We start from the raw sequence: 20,791 nt of genomic DNA, 5'->3' as shown, positions 1-20,791 counted from the left end.
CCAACCCAATTAACTTTTGACTCACTGGTTGACTCTAGCTGTATCTGGCAGATGTCCTGTAGTCCTAAACTAGTCAATCCTTCCTGTTTTCATGGAAGTGCTCATCCAGAAGGGTGAGGAAGATACTGTTAGTGCCCTTAGTGAAGAGCAAATGCCCACAGAAGACCAACCAAACACACACATGAATGCATGAAGTTGAGAATATCTGGAATACATAAAAGTTTCAGACAGAGAACACACCCCCTACCTGATCCCCCAAACACATGACATGAAGTCATTAGCTCTGCTGCTCACAGACCAGCACACTATAACCTCTTCTTCAGTTTCCTGACAGGTTTTCTTAAAATTAACATTACTGTACTAGCAACTGCAAAGCATTGCATCATTTTGGTAAGATAAAACTATACCATCCTATATTTTTCCAGCTACGCAACTGATATTTATCAAAACATTCTGCTTTTTCTGCATCATTAAGACTATGGTTAAAAATTACCATCTACTGGGATTGAAGTTTATATCTTTTTTAAAGATTCCTTTCATTTCTAATGTACCTTGAACTCATTTGTATTATCACTGCATTGCTGGCCACATATTTCCTTCACAACTGTTCAAGTAAATATGGAATTTTAATTTCATAGATTTAATTTCTATTAGTTATTAGACTACTAATCTGTCTTCTGCATCTTTTCCTGATTTTTATACAGTGATTGTTTTAAGTTCTTGCCATCCCTTCATCACTAAGGCTGAACCAAAACCATATTAAACTCAAGTTACTGTTCTTCTGTAGAAAGCTGTTTTCATAGTCAACTAACAACCTTTTCTTTTCAACTTGATATTTGAACTTGTTTATTCTTTTAAAAAACCTCTCATGTCAATCAAGTTTTCTCATATTATTCCTTGCCATTAGGAAACTTTAAATCTTTCAAAATATCAGGAATATAGGTAAATATATACCCTTAACTTCCTGAAACCTTCTCATGTTTGCTCATGCCGAATATAGTCAGGCTCTTGTCACTGGTCTTGTAGATGTCTGTTCTGTGGACGAATGTACCCTTACCCTTCAAACAGATAATTACTGAATTGGTTTATGTCACATAGCATGGCATAGTGCAAATGAGACATCTATTTTTAAAGATCTCCACAGATGGAGATCAAAACTCATCAGCCACAACAAAAGTCATCAAAAGGTAAGAGAGCGCACCTCACTGATTAATAATTCTCTCTTTGGTTACAGGAGAAAGTATATTAAGAATAGCTGGGCTGTTTTTATAATTTTCTGTTTTATGAGGGGAAGAGTTCATTGAGTGATTCAAAAAATCTGTTTTACTCATCATATTTATAAATCATATATAAAAAATTGAATAGTGAAGTGACAGCATTTCATTTAAAGTTATTCAGCGCAATAAAATCTAAAGGCTACTGCAAAGAATTGCTGAAAGATGTCATACTCGGTTATTGGAAATAAAACTGGCAGAAAAAATTGGGTGCTGGTAAATGCAAAATAACGCACATGAAAATAATTAAACTTAAGTATTGATAAACATTAAAATACTGAAAGTAAATAGCTCTAACTTAGTTATCATTATTCAGGAAAGATGCCTTGGATTTTTTACAAATGCCATTTGGAAAACATCAAATCAGTGCAAGCGGGAAGAATGGTAGACAGTACCAGAAAAAAAACCCTGACACTAAACCATAAAATAACAGAAGATCCATTTGATTAGTGTGCTGCTTCTTGATTACCAACATGAGGCTACTGTGTGCCGTCCCGGCCACCCAACCCCAGTAAAAAGAAAAAGGGGTAATCTAAGGACGACACAGAAAGACATGGAATGGACAGTAAGAGGCAAGTCACATGGATAATCAGAGCTACCTCCGCTTCTGTACAAGAAAAGTTGGGGGGCTTAGAAAAGAAACAATTCCAGAGCAAGGCAAGAGTGAGGATCGGTGTAAGATTATCCATTGCTTTTAACTTTGCATGAAGATGAGGGCACCCGTAAAGTGTTAAGCAGCTGCTTTAAAAACAAACCAGAGGAAGCGGGCTTTTCGGTTTTCGTTTTCACACACAGTCCATAACTGAACTGTCAAACTCATCACCACCTGATGCTTTTCAGAGATCAAAAACTTAACTAAGGTTTAAAAAAGCATTTGACAAGCTCAGGGGAGAAAAGAAAAATCTACAACAGGGTATAAGGCAAGCTGGTCTGGATACAGCCTTGAAAAGATTCAATTCTGACTGCTGGAAGCTGAAAGAACACAACGGAGGAAAGATCACTCCATACTTGTGCTTTTTATTTATGCTTTCTTATGTGAGCATAACTCAGCATCCTCAGAATTGGCTACACTGACCTTTGCTACATTAAAAAAAATACATATAAAGTTTAAAAATGCCACTAAAACCTTCTGTCTCCCCCTTTTTTTAAAAACAAAACGAAAAAACAAAACAAACCCCAAACCCCAACACACTGCCTGGGTATTAATTGCAGTATGCTTTTCAATTTGACTTACGGCAGGAAAAGAAATTTTTTATTTGAGTCTACCTCCATAAATGAACTAAACTTTAAAAATCCCACTGTCATTTTACTGAAATAAATAAAAGAGAGACAAAGTAGCCTAAGCCACAAATCAGTTCCTTGCAAGAGCTAAAGTAACTCTTAACTCCTTGCTTTCAGTCTTATGTTTATAAGCCCAATATTGTCCTTTTCTTTCCTCATATTGATGGCTAGAAAAAAAGAGACTAGTACATATGATGGAAACACATAACAACATCTTGCACATTTTTTTTTCGTTACGAAGTAATTCGTTGCATGGAAATCAATTATTTTAGATACATTTCTCCTGCCTATTTGTATATAGAACCACATGGAATTTTGTTTTCAGCCCAGGAAGCTGCAGTCTCTTCAGTGGGCCAAATACCCAGCCTTCAGTGATGAGATGATTTGGCAACTTCGTACTCACACACAGCTCTTAACTGAAAAGCTAGATGTGTAGGAGGATCTGGTGGTCTCTCTGAGGCTAATGGGTTTGTACAGCCTAATGTGCAACACCATAGCCAACTTCTTGCTACATATTACAGACCTCCTACTAAGAAACCAGGAGCAATACCGTAGGATTCAAATTCTTCTCCATGAATTTCATCACCTATACCCAAATAATCGTTTCTGATCTGCCACTGATAAAAAAGCTACACCCTACAAGAGGAAGCAGTAAGACAAACCTATAAAATTGCTGACGAATACAGACTCACCAAGTAAATTGTACATATTTCTTTAAGCTACAATCACGTCTCAATAGTATGCTCAGATTAAGCATCGGTGTAAAATCCCTGATCAGGCTAATGTATCTGGTTAATGTGAAAGGCAAAACAAAGGGCTGGCTCTGGCAATAAGGCCTTTTGTAACAATTCCTTTGTGTGTCAGAGAGAGATCATCAAGGGATTGCTTTGACAGGCTAAATATGTCTCTGGCATACCTAAAATGTCTTAATCCACTCAGAGCGGGAGTATCAACCCTGAAAGCACACGTGAGGGTATGCAGTAGCTATATTACCTTGAAGCAGCTGGGCAGCTGAGCCTTGGCAAAAGGTACTTGCTGGTCTGGCATGCCAACAGGCGACCCACTTGTCATCACACACATATAAAGGTATTTGAGGAATTCTGTGCTTTTTGTGTTGCTATTCATTTTATAGCTTCACAGCAGAAAGAACCAATAGTCTATGCTTTGTATCACTAAGTAGATAAAAATTCAGTCAGTTGAAAAATACTGGAGTTTAATTTTCAGTTGAAAAGGCCATTTTAGTGTATGTCTCCACTACCAAACCTTCACTTTCAGGGATAGCTTTAGGGTTATTTTCATCAAACTTGAAATGTATTATTTAAACCATGCAAGTGCTCCTGCTCATTAGCCAATACTGTGGTTAAGAAAAGCTCCAGAGTCTTTAAAAAGTCAAGAACCACTGTCCACAAGTTTTTATAACTCTCTTGAGTACACTTGTGTTTGAACTTATTTAGGAAAAAAAACTGTGAAGCCATAAAGTGCTATGATATTGTAGGCCTTGACAGAATCTCTGATTCTTTTTTTTCCTTGATTATCAAAACTTGTGTGTGAAATTGTCAGAGATGTTGCACACTAGGAAAACCAGAACCTGACACAACTGAAACAGCTGCTCAAATAATTTTCTTATCATAGTTTTAAAATAATTACTGTAGTAATTATTCATTACCGCAAGTACCTTTGCAGAATGTGCAAGTATAAATTATTTACTTTGACAGGTATGAAAGAGGTCTCTTTCAGAGATGGACCTGTGTCCCTGCTCCCTGTCACAGTTAGGGAACATTCTGCCTGTTGAGGTTCTTTGAAAGAGGACAAAAAGGATGGCATCCCCTTCCCCCCAAAATAGCTTACTTAGTAACAGAAGTAAGACTACAAAACCATGGACTGTGAAATGGCATGTAAATAGAGATTTCACATTATACTGTAGTACAAACAAAATTCAGATGGCTAATAAAAAATGTGCACAAGAAGCGTCATATACCTACATACACTTCTTATAAACCAGCTAAAACTGTGTTTTGACAGAAAATTGGTAGTATGCTGTATATACTACAATATAGCCAGCACGACATGGCATGACAGATCATTAGTAACTTTGGTCTGTAGTATATATGAAGTACTATATATACAGTAAATGTACGTGTGATGTAAAACAATTTCTTTTGAAACATTAGCTAGAGAAAATCCTTCAAGTGATTAAACTCTACTGTGAGATTATTTAATTTTTCCCACTGAAACAAACTGGTATCGAAGCTTGTTTTCAAATCTCCTCAAATCTCCATTTTGTCATACATACTTCTTGTATGAGTAAATTCCAGTATGAAATTAGTAACTTGTTATTTTACTGAAAGGCTCTCTTTCCTCAGTAATTTTTCATCTTTAGTTAGGAAGACTAAAGAGCTGATGCTGGAACACTTATTCTTCTTAAATGATTGGTAAGAAAATTATTTTCATCAATGGTATGGAACAAGGTGAGACAAAAAGATTGAAGTTAACTACACAATCAGAGATTTAGGTATCTACAAGAAGGTCTGGAAGACATTGTAGACCGAATTCAGAACAACAACAACAACATCATAAAAACCTGCATTCACCTCCTGCCTCATCACATGAATCCCTAATAAAGGAATTTGATCTGATAAACACCCCCAGAAAATACCAGAGTATACAGGCAGATGATCACGAGCAATAGTCCATCAACTGGACTGCATTAAATGACCATGTGTTTATTCCCAGCACTTGAGTGTTGCCAACATGCCTCAGTTTAAAGCAGATACAAGTGGCTAGAAAAATATGCAAATAAGTCGAAGAGCAGCTCTTAAAGTGGTAATTGGTTCAATTTCTGATCATGTCACCACACAGTTGTAAACAATCTTTTTGAAGCGGTCGTGCCACTGCATCTGCAACCTGCCCTCTACATAATAGCTCTCTATTACAGAGCACTCACACATAAAATGAATGATCAGTATCTGCTTCCCTCCTTGTCCCAAGGGATGCTAACCATGTCAAACAAAAATGCTGTGCTTCAAGGCATGAAAACAGTTATCGGAAAAAGATTTTGTACGTGTTAGGAAGCACAGAACTAAAGACCATGTAGCCCCTTACTATATGGAAATAACAGCTTCTTCAGAAAACATATTTGTATGTTTGGATGTAAATCAGAATGATACAGTTGTAGCTGATAATGATGTAGCACTTCATTGCTCATTAATGGTGAAGAAAGTTTCACAGCATTTTTAATAGTCACGAACCTTTTAAAATCAGCAGATCTTGAAAAGCTTCTAAGTTATTTTGCCCCAGTACTGGCCATTTTAAACATCACCCCTTCTAGTTCACTGTCTCTGCATCCCATCCTGAGGCACTAATACATAACATCAGCCTTAGGTTCCTTACCCAGACTTCGGTCCCTGGTAGTTTGGAGTCAGAAGTATTTGGCAGTCAGGTACTTATGGATTTTATCTAATCAGTGCTGACCACAGAGGTGACTCTGCAAAACACATGTCCTTCTAAATATCCCTACTGTATGTAGTTTCCACATAGCTAATACTGGATAACTTACATTATGTTAACATCAGTTCCAGATTTGATCTTTGTCCTAAAACCTTGACTTGGGGGAGCACATTTTGGTTTTCACTTTTACTAGGTTGCCAAAAAAATAAAGGAGCAGGCAGTTCTGTTTCAAAACTGAGGTATTAATCCTATTTACTTAATTATGGGTCTTTTGATCTGTCCTATTTCAATTGTATTCATATTGAAAGTAAATATAAAAATAAAATGGAGCACAGTATCTAGGTAGTAATTGGATATGAGCTCCGCCCCCTGCAAAACCCAGAGTTTTGCATAAACACCACAAAAGTCAGTTGTGAAATACATCCTACCCACCAGTTAGCAACGCCCCAACGGCAGCTCCCACACAGATCTCAAGCCATTTGCAAAATGGAAGCAGTGGACAGTAAACGAAGCAGCCTGGCTTTGAAAGCGTGTCAGTCGGCGAACTACGGCAGGCTGCCGATACCGGGGTTCAGCCATTCACCGAAACGCCTGTTGGAGGGATCCCAATGCACCACCTGAGCCCGAGCTGCCTCCAGCTTTGAAACGTATTAATGTGTGGAACAGCCAGTGTAAACATCAGTTCTTAGCTTCTACCTCTGACTCGGAGGTGAAATCTTCACTAGTAAAAATTTTGATACTATTCTCGGGCAAGGTTGAAGGTGAAAATTAAGTAATTGCAATTAAATCAAATGTATTTGTTCATCAAAACTTTGCTTCAGTTAATAATGTTAATTTTTTTTTCTCAGTCCTATTCTACATTTTTCTCTTTCTATTCTTACATTTTCTGGGCATTTATTTTAAAGTTCAGTCTCATTAAAACTTAATGGATGAAGTATAAAAACGTTCTTCCATCTTACTGACAGAATCAGTGTAACTTCTGAGGGCAGTATTTCACTTAAACTTCACAAAATCCATAAGCAATATGAAAACTCATTTCAATAGTTTATTACATCCTTGATTCGGTATAAATAAAACTGTTGGATTCTACTGTTTTCATCCCTGTCATGCAATTCTAGTATTCACTCCTGCAATAAATTAGGTCTTATAAACAACCAGACATCATAAAACAAATTCAAGAGATGCCGTAAATAGGGAGCAAAAAGGAAATTATCTAGTGCAAGCTTTTTGAGTGTAAACCCCTTGACACATGTTGTAACCAACCAGTTAATAATTGCTTTGTAAATTGTTGTAAATCTGAAAGGAAGCAGAGGGGATAAAACTAACAAACAAGTCATAAAGTACAATGGTTACTTGTTTGGAGTGATTATTGCCGCTGCCAACCAGGTTCAAAATCTTGTAAAAAAGAACCTGTTTTTATATTTCTTCCAGTGTAGCTGTTATACTTGTGCTGGAAAATACATATAATCCTCATCAATAAATAATGTGTCACACAAAATATATGCTTGCGCAGATGCTGAATATTTACAAGAGCAATGTAAATTGCTGCAGCCACAGATTTTAACACCACTCCTCACACACTGCTCTCTCCCTTATTCACCCAGAAGAGATTTTCTCAGGCTGGACAGATTATGTAAGGGACGTTAAAAATCCAGCGGGTATAGGAATGGGTACCTCCATCACTGTGTCATGCTATAGTGCAGGAGCTCTCTTCCCAGTTGAAGAGGCCGTACAAAGATAACTGTAAACAGGAACCTCCTACAGAAACAAATTAAAATTTGGCAAAGTCATGTACAACTGAAAAAAGGGTTATCCAAAGGACAAAGGCTGGCAATCTTTGTAATTGGCCTTGTTACCATTTTTAGCTATAACACTCCAGACTTTTCAGGAATATGCTACTTAACTATAAATTTTCTTTCAGTATTATGGCTTGGCACATCTTCACAATTAACTTGCAGCCATAATGTTATTCCACATTATGTTGCCAGCATTATAACACTGACCTAATTTGTCCCTCATATTGTACACTCAACACAGAGTCAGAAACCATGAAAAAAATGCTTTCTTGTCTCATGGTTATTTCCCAGAATTTGAAATAGTATTTTACTACCAGTGTTTCCAAACTGGAAGCATAACCAGGCTGTAGAAAGGGAGAATCAGAAAAATAGAGGCAACTTGCTTAAATTGTAGCTCAGTTATGGGCACTCACCTGTGCCAATAAACTTTATTATTTAAAATTAATATCTAGCTGTTTATTTTTAACAATTTTAAGTTACTTATTTTGTATTCTTAAAACAGTTTAGTTGCTCTAAACAAACTGAACATTTTAGATATTGTACTTAAATATTGTACTTGTAATGCATTCTTTTTCCCCTGCCAAGCAGACCCCAACAAATAAAACATTTAAGTTCTGCCATACAAACACGCTTATGCCTCACCTGAACATCTCTTACCTTAGCTTCATATTACTCACAATAACAAGGCATTCACTGAATCCTTCCCTTATTATTCAGAGATATGAACAGTTATTGCACTTAATTTTTTTTATCACAAATAGAAACAAGCCCCCACTAAATTTTTTTTAGGAATACAAGTTCTAAACATTTTTAGAGTGTTATATAGTCTCAGGATAGACTTCAGATGATAACTCACATAATTCTAGTGCTACACGAAGCTACATCTAATTAGTATTTAGTACGCATATGCTTAAATTCTAGGACAATTTTGAAGTACGAAAATATCATGGAACACTGTACAAATGTGGAGAAAATAAATTTCAGAGAGTTTGATGGAAAATCAATAGACAAAAAGGTAAGTATTTCAGGAAGTGATGTATTTAGTATAAATCGAACTGAAAAGGTTGCCAGCTTTAGAATATGTTTCTGTGCTCTCCCAGCTGATGGAGGATTGCTAAACCGTGGTCTGAGTCATGACAAGCTGCCTGAACTGAAACATCTGAAGAATGTTTTGCTCATGCTGTTTGCTCCACAAAAAATTCATTAACTTCATTAGCAAGATATTTAGATAAATCATTACATATACAAAACTATTTTTACAGATTTAAATATTCAAAAATCATGAAAGTCTACTCACATACTAATGACTAATGTCTGCAACCGGAATAAAAGTCATCCACCCATCCCTCCAAAAATCAAGAAAGGAAAGCAAAAAACAATGACAAATGAAAATACTATAACATCTAGAAAACATACCAGGGGATCAACTGTGACAATTAATGGCCTGCTTGGCATCTCCTTCAGATGAAAGAATGAAAGATGAATTGACCAACAGAACTTTTTTTTTGTTGGGCTAAAGGTGCTTAAAGAAGGCAAAAATTCAATGCAGCAATACCATAACCAGTCACAGAAGAATGCTATATGCCACTTACAGGAACGAGGAATTTTTTAATTTCTTCCAAGGCATGACTCATGCGAGAATAGGCCTCCCCAGGTGGAGCAAACACTTCAATTAATACATGAAGCTCATCACTCAAGTGCGCGTATTTGGCTTCTCCACTTTTCCTTAGTTCTTCCTCCTATGAAAAAAGGGTGGATTTTCTTTTTTTAGAAATGGGAATCTACTAATTTTGCATTGATTTAGCCTTTATAGAGAACATGACAAAAAGACATAATATAAGCAAACTTCTAAACCCTTTGAGAAATAAAAGTCTAGTACAAGCCACTTAAAGATTTAAAAATCAATTTTGAGTGTTCTGAATGATAAAACCAGCATAATTATAATCTACAACAGACTCTAATCAGCACAGAGAAAAAACGCTAAATAGTCCAGAAGCAAGCACTCCAATATAACGGAAATTTCCATAACGGAAAAGCTGCATTAATCTGTCTGAATCTTAGCTGTCTGCAAAAAAATAAAGATCCGTTTAACCATTTAGAGCACTTTTACAAATGCTATTGTTTATTAAGTTCATTAAGTTACTTAATGAATATCTGCAGGCTGTGCATTTCAGTACTGCTACAGGAAAGTACGCCCTAGTTCTTCCATTTGAGACATGAGGTCTGAGTTTCAGTCCCAGTTCTGCTACATTGTACCTATGCAACCTAGTGTACACTGGTTTAAGATGGTGATTCACCTCACCTAGATTTATCCTGACAATCTTTGAGTCCCAGTTTTCTAGATATAAAATAAGCTGTAAATTGTAATAATGTAAATTGTAATACACATTCATAGTAGTTACTTCTGCATAAAAAGCAAAGATACAAAATAGTGATCATGTTAATGGCATTGGCTATGACAACATAATGAAAAATTTATGTCATTACTACACAAGACAGCAATAAGTAATGCTGAAGAAATGAGCTGAAAACTCAGTCTTCAAAAATATTTTGAGAAATGTAATTTTGAACTAAATATGTATGTATATCTGCATTTTACAGATGGAAAACATTATCACAGAAAAAGAAGTAAACTAATTTGCTTGAAATTGGCTAAGAGGTTAGAGCTTTTTAGTATACACTAAAATAATACTTTATGAACATTTAGATCTAAGATACAAAAAATTGTCACAATATATCATAATTCTTATTTACTTAGCTTGTTTAACTGTGGATCAACTTCACTTCTTTTATCCTTGCCTAATTTGCACTGTTGCTTAACACAAAAATATTTGCACAGTGCTATGCTTCAAACAATACGCGTACTGTTCTTTTTATCTACAATAGAAGATCCAGCCCCAAGGACTTTCTGATATTTCACAGAGTATGCAGTGGTTACATCTTCTAGCTCCAGAGCCCTAGATCTAACTCCATGATAAGTCAACAGTTTGCAGAATATGATAAAATCATAACTCCATAAATGTGATCCATGATTTCATTTTAAAAAGTTGAAAATTGACATAATTGTTTTCAAAGAAAAACTAAAAATTAAGATAAGCAGCACAGATGGTGGAATATTTTTATCTTTACAGTTAAAGTATCTGTGGCACTTTAGCTTATCACAGAAATCTCACTGAAATGCCCATAAGAACCAGAGCATAATATGACAGTCTATCATGAGATGTTACGCTATTTTTCAGATTTCTGGAAAAAAACACTTGATTGCAGCTTCTGGAACAATTTGACACGAAGTATTTCAATGCAATTAAGTTTTAACAGTTATAAAGTGACATCCTAGCAAGTGCTGAAAGTTCCTTTCTTATTGCTTTTCTAAAATTCTTAAAAAAACCACCAGAAAGCCCAAAAAGTTTTCTTTCAGGAGAAGACTAACAATAAACATTATAAAAAATATAAATGGGATCTTTTTATCCAAATATAGTAAGAGGAAAAAATAATGTTTGGCTCGTTATTTTGACGAGGATTTTGAACAGCTAAGACACCAGTAACGTGATTTTATAATGCAGACCTGTCTTACAGAAAGTTAGGCGTATGCTTGTATGGTGGTAACAAAGGTAATGTTTCTATTTTATTTTATTTTATTTATATTATTTTATTTTTATTTTATTTATTCTCTTTTATTTTCTAAAAAAAACCTCAGGAATTCTTAAAAGACACCATTTTATAACCTTCCTCTTAGGTTCAGCACATGCTTTCTGTCACTACTCAGTTGGAAACAGCAGGCTAGGGCCATGAGATCCTGAACATTTCTTTCTGAGGATATCTAATGATATTTATTCTTACAGAACGCATGCAGTTAAAGACTGAATTTCCACACTGTACCTCTTCCCACAATGGGGTAAAATGTCAGAAAAATGCTTCTTTTGTTGCAAGTGTGTGTGTTGATAGAAACTTCAATCACTCTGGGAAAAATATGGAAGAGTAAGAACTCACAGACCATGTGAGCACGTTACCAAGCTTTGCTTCCTAAAGCCAGTAAATATGACTGAGCATTTCAGGATCTATGTGGCCTTACGTTTAATCGTATGTCAGGTATCGGGCATCTAACAAGCGAAACAACAGATTGAACTCACACTGTTGAGGGGACACTCGTTGATACGGAAGGTTACCTACTGGCAGGTAATACAGCTTTCCAAATGCAGTACAGATGAACAGGCTCTCCAAGTTGGACAACCCCTTCATAAGTCTTCATTAGCAAGCAGCACAGCCCAGCTGTACAGCCAAATCATCAGTGCTGAGGACCCGACACCCACACTACTCATATGTAGGATGACAGCACTGCCCCTTCATTAGCACTTCTGTGGCTTTTGCTCCATGCTAATTGTAGCCTGGTTGCACAAAGTGAGTTCCCATCAGAAGTCAGAGAGCCTTCCTGGAGCACAGCTTTGTTTAGTTCTGTAGGAGAGGAGTCCAGTTCCTGCCCCGTGATCTCTGTTCACTGTAGGTAATGACCCAGTCATTGGGAACGACCAGGAGGCCCTCCTCTAAACTGCGCTTCTGATTCAAACTAAAACACTAATGAATAAACACCTCACATAGTGCTGGTAAAGACCAAGACGGATTATGAGACTTTCTAGCATCTGTTACATGAAGGCAAAATGAGTGATATTATTATAAATCTATCTTATATGGTGTTCTTTATAAGGTTATCTGGGTGCTGTTGGCCTTGCAAGACTCTGCACCCCTAAAGGTCTCTAATGCATCAGTCCTGTTACCTGTGGACTGGGGCTGTTTCTCATATAACACAGCCTTAACCACCTGTGAGGTCCAGCTATTCCCCATGGTGCTGTCTGTAACTTCTGTCAGATTCTCATGGCTTTTTATGTTCTACGACTTCCCTTGTCATGTCCAGCAGTTTTCCAGACCCTGCTCAGCTTGCACAGCCTTGGCCAGGGTCTACCGCTCAGCCCAGTCATTAGCCCAATGCCCTCGAATGGAACTGTAACTGTTTAAAACTACTTGAGTAGACATGAACCAAATTGCAGTGAAAGACAATGGTGCATTGAAAGCCTCATGGATTCACTCCGGAGAACCACCTGGAAAACAATCAAAATGTAGTTAAGTCTTAGGCACTGGGTCTTAGGGAAAAAACTCAACAAACCTGGGACCTGATCAGTTCTGATTTATAGAATGAATCGAATAGATTGTCTGGGCTTCTGGATCAGTGTTGGCAATCTCTCTTTGTACTGACCCTCAGGTTAATAATACGGTTCTTATTTACTGCATAGTGATGAGGTTTAACTCCACTGCGGGTTGAGCACAGCAAAGCAAACACACACCACCCTCCAGAGACAACTGCCCCCTCATCCTGATCCCCTTCCACTTCCTTCTGCATGACAATTCTCTTCATCTCTCAAGCCTGACAGTGCTATATTCCATACCCAAACCCAGCTCCCCTTGTACTATGTGCTTCAGGCTTCCTTTGTCCTCATCTGCTGCCTTACGGCGTCTGTCGCACGGTGCTGAAGTCCACCTGCCTTTAACCTGATGCATGACTCCATAACCCACTCACTCATAAAAGTTAATGGATATTTTGAAACACCTGCTGTGTTTTATAATTTCCAGTTGACCAAAGCAGGGGAAATGAATTATAAAAATATACAGAAGAAATGTGAGGAGTACAGACCTCTGCAAAAGTGAAGAGTGTGAGTGATAAGAACATAAAGGCCAAGAAAAATGATGAATTATCTCTGGATGAGAAAGCAGCCTTACCACTTTAAAAGTATGCGTGCTGACAGAGAACTGATTTCTGGCCAGAACCCTGGCAACAATGCTTGAATAGAACTACTGGAAGGAACTCGAAACAACAAATGGAGGTTGCACAGCAAATAAAATAACATAATCCAGACTGATGAACAAACAGTGTCCTCATAAAATTGAAATAACAGAATATCCAAGAATAGTAGAAGGGAAACCTGCAGCAGGAATTGTGTAGATCTCGGAGATAAATTTTGTCAATATGATACACAGGACTTCCTATAATGTAACAAATACAGCTATGAAAAGAAATAACGGCTACTAGCAGAATAGTATGAGAATTGCCGTGGATTTCATATCTTGCAAGAATTTGCAAATAAAAGCACAGTACAGAGACTAGACAAGGATGATAATCAGTGCTGTCGCTACAGAGGCATTATTCATAAGATCAATGGACAATGGAACTGGAGAAAATTAATAAGCATGCAGTTTGACAAATGCAAACCTATTAATTTTTGATCTGGACATAAATGCAAAAATCGAGATGCTGTCTGCAACACTGGTTGTAGTAGAAGAAACAAGTGAACTATACGATAACAAGTAAATCAGAATAGGTACAATTTCTTGGTGGTACCTGTTTTGGGATTAAAAAGCTTTCAGGTCCTAGGTCCCATCAGTGGAGAACAAAAAAAAAGAACAATTTGAGAATGGATGAGGTGGAATGGGCCAGTTCTCAGCAGAGTATAGAGCAAAGCTAGAAGAGCTTAGCCATCCCTTGACTCTTGTTTTTAAACAGTTATTCTCACTCCAGGAAGAAGAATAAAGAAAATGGAGTCAATGAGTACATGAGGAGAGCTCATGCAGCAGAGCTGAGAGAGTGAGTGTACAACCTGCAGTCAGCCAGAGATCCCATAATGAAACACAGGCATGCAAAAGGAACATTGCTTACAGCAGAGGAAATTTAGGAGATACAGATGACAATTATTTTTCCATACTTCACGCATGGTTAAAATTCTCATAGTTACTTCGGGGAAACGGAGCAGAGATTTGTGTACATTCAGTACTGCCTTGGCCAAACCAGCCCTTCATTTCAAGGGTGCTTCATTTCCTGCTACTTTTCATAATGAAATACAACAAAATCTTAATGGCAAAGCAGTCCTAAGCTGTACCTAGATTATCTTTTTGTTTAGACAGGTGAGAAGCAAAACAAAGACAAACTGACTAGAAGAATGTGAGGATAACACAACCATTGAATCACCATTGAAAGAGCCTGAACACTTGGGGTGAACGTTAAATTAACAAAAAAATTTAACTTCTTTGAAAGAAAATAAATGTTTAGGAGAAAGGTTAACACATTAAAGTGGTATGTGCCAAAACTGAGGCTACAACCAGTGACCACTGTCACCAGCAGCTAGTGATCTATGTATAAATTACCTGCCAGAAAACTGACAGAGCAGAGACAGAGTTCACAAACCTACAGATGTTCCTACACTTGTACAAATCTAAGCAAAAGCTGAAACAGCATAGGTAAGAATCACCTGGTCTTTAGACAACTGCTGCTAGAACTAAACAAGCCAAAGATGTTCAGTGAATATAACCAAAGAATTGCAAGTTTGCAAAGCTGAGGGGCTACTGGAGAGAGTCCAGTGGAGGGCTACGAGGATGATGAGGGGACTGGAGCATCCCTCCTACGAGGAAAAGCTGAGGGAGCTGGGCTTCTTCAGCCTGAAGAAGAGAAGGCTGAGAGGGGACCTTAGAAATGCCTAGAAATATCTGAAGGGTGGGTGTCAGGAGGATGGGGCAAAACTCTTTTCAGTGGTGGCCAGCGACAGGACAAGGAGCAACGGGCACAAAATGAAGCCTAGGAAGCTCCAGCTGAACATAAGGAAGAACTTCTTCCCTCTGAGGGTGACGGAGCACTGGAAGAGGCTGCCCAGGGAGGTTGTGGAGTCTCCTTCTCTGGAGATATTCAAAACCCACCTGGACGCAGTGCTGTGCAGCCTGCTGTAGCTGACCCTGCTTCAGCACGGGGGTTGGACTAGATGACCCACAGAGGTCCCTTCCAAACCCTACTATTCTATGATTTTGTAAAGCAGGAAATTAAAGATCCTCAAGAAATGCACAATTGCTATACCTAGCAGTACTTCCTAAAAAGATTACGTTCATCTTAAAACTTATGATCACAACCAGGGACCAGTGCATTCAGGGTGTCTTCAGATTCAGAAAGAAGACTTTGCCTTAAGTAACGAGAAAACAAAATGTCATGTTTTTATTTATGACAGGCTAATTACCAATTTGTTGCAACCAAGTTACAAACTATGTTGTTTGAACTCCCACCAAGCTGTTACACTCTTACTACGGGCAAAAACATAACTTATATGAAGTCTTTTATTTTTTTTTCCCTCAATAAAGTTGTAGAAGTCTAGCCAAAGAATTATTAGTAGCCTAGTTCCATACTACCACTTGCAGCTCATATTACCTGCAGCTAAAGTGACATATACACAAACTTTCTAGCATCTCACCCTTTCCCTGGTGTTACGCTCACCCTTCCACTGCCCTCAGGGGTCCTGAGGTTGATGGCTGCAGCTGGGGGCAGGGGGGGCATTGTTGTGAGTTGGCAGCACTTGGAGTCCTTTGCTGCGAGACGTGCAATACTGATGGTGATAATTTCTTCCTCCTCTCTCCAGGAAGCACTTGGGGTAATTTTTAGGTTTGTGAACATGCTACATGAATTGCTTTCTCCATCGTTTTGCATCTCCATTCCCCATCCAAATGCACTATATATGGTAAGTTTTACATACGCTGTGTACATTTTGTTTGCTCTCCTCGTTACTCAAAGTGATTTTACCCAGCTCCCAAGGTTGCACTCCACTAATGACCAGTAACTGACCTTGATGCCAAGCCCCTGTTTACAGTACTAGAGCCTTCCTTATCTTCCCATGCCTTTGCTTTCAAGACCTCCACTTCCATCCCACTCCTGTACTCTCCTATGCCGCAGTTTTATTCCAGGGCCGCAGCAACCCCCTCTACACAGAATAACGACTTATTATTGCTATCTATTAGTTACAAATATAGCACAAATCTAGGCAAAAGCTACAACAACATAGGTAAGAACCCGAGGCCAGCCCCGAGGCAGCCCGGCGGGTCCGAGCCCGGCGCCGCCGCCTTTGCGCAACGCCTGCAGCCCGCCGCGAGTGACGACATCGCCACGTTCGCTGGCGTACAGGGTTGCAAGCGCAGTGGAATGAAAACACAAATTACTTACTGCCATTGCTGAACGGGTCTGGAAAATACTCCTGGGATATGGAGATTGTTTTTTTTCAGCTACAAATGTCTAATTTTCAGTGTAAATACACACCTGGATTGGGCCTGCTGCTTTCAGTGCACTCCCTAGTTCAGCCAGCAGATTTCAGTGCTAGATTCTACACATGACTATTTCAGGGCTTAAAAGAAATCACCTGGGCTCTGCCACAGTGTGAGCTGTGGTTGCCAGAGCTACTGCTGAGGAGGAGTCACTGCACAAAGTGACCAACACTGACTAGCACGGACCATGCTCCCAAACCTCACCATCACTTTAGGAAGGGTTCCTCACTATGAAACAGGGTTTTCTTCAGCTACATCAGGCTGCTGACAGTCCAGTGCTAAAGCAACACATTCAGAAGGATAAATACAGCTACTTAGTGATTAAAAAAAATAAGACTAGAGAGATTTTCTAATGGCTGATGACATCTTCAGAACTTTAAGAGCTTGCTGTGTCAAAAACAAAGCAACTAGCCTGTGGCACAAGAGAAAAAGATCCTCAGAGGAAAGCAGACATAGCTTTGTTTACACCAGTTGGAGGAAAATGTACTTTCTTTTCCTCTGCTGTCATTCTTACTTTCAGGAAAACATTTTACTAGTTCTACTATATCTTTCTATCTATTTATTTCATTGTGTTTGGAGCCAAGTTATCTTGATTTTATGAATTTTAATCCCTTTTTTTAGAGACAGAGAAGGTGAACAGTCACGTTAAAGTGATACAAATGTTATAGAAACTACAAAGCTCTACTAATGTTTTACCTAATTCAACAAGCTAGCTGATGACATCTTGAAAAGAAGGTTAACTGTATTTATGCTAAGAGTTCTATACATTGTCAGTAACAGTAGGATATTTATCTACAATTCTTATTATTCAGGAAACATTCATCTTGATATCTGTGAAGTATAAACAGTGTTCTCGAAAGCTGTGTTTAATCAAAAATAATACTTGCCATTTAAACAGGAAAATTTAAATTAAATATCTATATCCTCTTTTTTTGGTCTCTGTCACAAAGTTTGTTATTATTATTTGTCCTCTGAGAATGCAGCTTTTTCCCCAAGGAACAGACAGAATATTTGTATCATGCAAAGGGCATTCTGTCTTTAAGTATAGGGACTTGTATGAAAACAAATGTTTTGAAGTTCTCAAGGTTCTGAATGGATTCTTTTGCTACGCACTATCGAACTGAAATATAAGTCAAGTCCAGTCGTGTAGCAGTCAAATATTTTAAAGAGTTTGTTTTTGGTCACCTGAAGGAAATAGTAGAAAGAGTATTTCTATCACAAAGAAAATTCTGAAGGGAAAAATCCATGCCTAAGCTATTTCTTGTATAAGCAGAATGAAAAAATTGTATTTCCAAAGAGTCAAACAGCAGAGGGCTACTGCGTGCACTTAACCTTTGACTATAAAGGAAACTGAAGCTTCACTTTGGGAATTCATTTATTTGTGTATTTAAAGCCAATTTCCCAATGAAAGCTCCAAGTGAACACTTAAAGGTAACTGCTTGCTTAACCACCCATTTGATGAAGGATGCTTCCCCAAATACCAGCCAAGAGAATAAATCCACTGATGCACATAGGCATTACTTCAGTGCCTAATTGCTATTGTAGGTGCCTGCACAAAGAGATTTCTAAGTCTTTCCCAATCCAACTGTGTAACCTACTCACTTAGCTTGTAGCTGCAACAAAACTTAAACACCCAGGATTCAGGCATGATTTTGATTCTAAACACCAGATTGTGGCCATCTAAATTCTTGTTCAGTTGCTTTCTGTCCCTGAAATCTGTAGATGCCGGAGTTGTTTGCAGTAATACTCCTCAGACACAGAAGTGTCTGACCAAGAGCGCTGCATTAGGGTGAAGGAGATCTGTTAGTTATTTCAGGGTTAAGCTTCTTTGGGATTCATAAACTGGCAAGTGATTAAAGAAGATAGATGTTCTGAATACACTCCTAGTGAATAAAAAAGCGGCGCTGCTGCCCTTTTCGTTAATGAGGTAGCAGTTGGAGCACTCATCAAGTTACATATTACAAAAGTTAGAAATAGGTATTCATTTTAGGAAAGTTGCTAGATGAATCTCAAAAGAACCATTTGGGTATGTGTTCTGTTAAACTATTCATAAGCGATCCAGAAAATTAGTTGAACAGTAACAAAAATTCTCCAGTGATATAAAACAGCTCTATCCGTGCGCACTATGAAAGCATCTAGAAAACATTATTTCAGGAGAAATATCTTGGAGGCTACAGAAAGAATTTTTTCAGCATCCAGTAGCAATTGAAAGGACATCCTCTATTAGGTATGTATTTTTAAGAAAGGAAAAGAAATGAAACATCAAACTGGATTACGCCACTGCAAAACCTGTACTATTCCTCCACCTTCAATACTGAAGGCCATTCTGGTTCCCCAAATTAAAAAAATATCAGAACCAAAACAGATCAAGATAAAAAGGACGATTATGAGTACAGAAATATTTCCATATGAGAAGCCGAACATGAAAGTCTTGGCAATCTTGATGTTCCCACAGTTCAGGATGTCCTTAAACAACTAATTCTTGGAAGACCTCTCAACTTTCATTAGCACAAGCTTTCAGTTCTGCAACTTGCAGGAGCTGTAGACTGAGCCTGTTCTTGCGTTATTCTGTCCCATTTGGAAATGTGAACGCACCTAGAGGGGCATGATGTGTTGTATACATACGGAATAAAATAACATGCAAATCTTATGCGTTTTTGTCCTGTGATCTTTGTAATTGCTTGCTGATGTGTTAGGTGTATCTTTTTTATTAAACAACACCTATAACATAGATATGTACACTTAAGGCAGTTATGTATCAAATGTAGAACTCACTTCTAATAATGTTTCTCCCCAGGCTAGACATTTTGTTTAAAAGATCCTGTTACTAATTAGTATTCAAATGAGCTCAATGTAGTATTACAAGTGCTTCATCTAGAAAGCAAGGCAACGCTTCAGCCACTCTGATTGCTCATTATAATCAGAGCTGAGAATGTGCAGAGGAGAGAGATTTACAGCCGATTTCAGCTGCAAATTCAGGAATCGCGACTGCTGCAAGATGTGCGGAGAACTGACTGCTGCCTTCACCTCCTCACCTCCTGCGGCGGCAGCCTCCCCCGACTCTCCCACATAGCAGGGCTTTGTGCAGGATAATGTTGTTGCATTTCTGACAAACCCTCTGAAGTTCAACTGGGAAGCCCGTGCAAGTGCAAGGTTTAAAAGCTAGAACGGATCATCCCATTTAAGCCCTCCTCACTTTTTCTAGTGAGTCTCCACCATTGAGCAGGTTTCTGGGTTAATGCTTTGTACCCTGAAATGCAACAGTACCCTTGATGCAGGAAAGGTTCTTCCCTGAACACTTGGGATAAGGGAAGGGACTTCTCCCTGACTGTCGTACTGGTCTAGGCAGGGCAATGAGGATGGTTCGGCTTCCAGCAGTTTAAAGACCCGGCTGACAAGCGGTATCACAAAGTTCATTTTCCTGCAACTGGCCTGATTGTCAATAATTGCTTCCTAAAGGCTGTCCCTTGATTAACCACAACATTGCAAATGAAAGCAGCAAATGAATTTGAGCACTCTACCATCAAATATAGAAAGAGACCACTATTTTCTATATCCCCTTGATTCTCATGCAGGGATGTGGAAACCATGTTGGTGGAGGGAAGCCACACTGGCAGAGACAAACTGAACTCTGGGGAATGAAGGAGGAAAAGGAAGTTCATAAATAATTGGCAAACACTGTATCTCTAACGGCATTTACGCAGACCAAAATATTTCAATATCTGAAATGACTTTAAAAATGCACTATCATCTTCTGAAGTATTTCAAATAACAGATAAATCACCTGAAAAATCAACCAGTGTGTAAAAGACTTTTCCACAAACATTTCCTTCTTCTGAGTTAGAATTTTAATGTCTTGCAAATGAAACATTTCCT

At 38.2% G+C, this 20,791-nt stretch overlaps 1 protein-coding gene across 7 annotated transcripts in view; it reads right to left on the bottom strand.

Annotated features, from left to right (window-relative positions):
• The window catches only part of KHDRBS2 (KH RNA binding domain containing, signal transduction associated 2), a 430,741-nt gene that overhangs the window by 212,336 nt on the left and 197,614 nt on the right, over window positions 1-20,791 (bottom strand). For all 7 annotated transcript variants that reach the window (XR_012763239.1, XR_012763238.1, XR_012763240.1 and 4 more), the window contains one exon: window positions 9,391-9,537. Coding sequence is in view for 1 of the 7 variants with exons in the window: in XM_075414613.1 (XP_075270728.1) it covers window positions 9,391-9,537 (147 nt within the window). In the remaining 6 variants the exon portion in view is untranslated. The remainder of the gene's footprint in view (window positions 1-9,390; window positions 9,538-20,791) is intronic.

This window comes from Opisthocomus hoazin, chromosome 2 (assembly GCF_030867145.1).
Source record: "Opisthocomus hoazin isolate bOpiHoa1 chromosome 2, bOpiHoa1.hap1, whole genome shotgun sequence".
Lineage (NCBI taxonomy): Eukaryota > Metazoa > Chordata > Aves > Opisthocomiformes > Opisthocomidae > Opisthocomus > Opisthocomus hoazin.
Note: the sequence above shows the minus strand (reverse complement) of the source record. Positions and strands in the feature narration are given on the sequence as shown.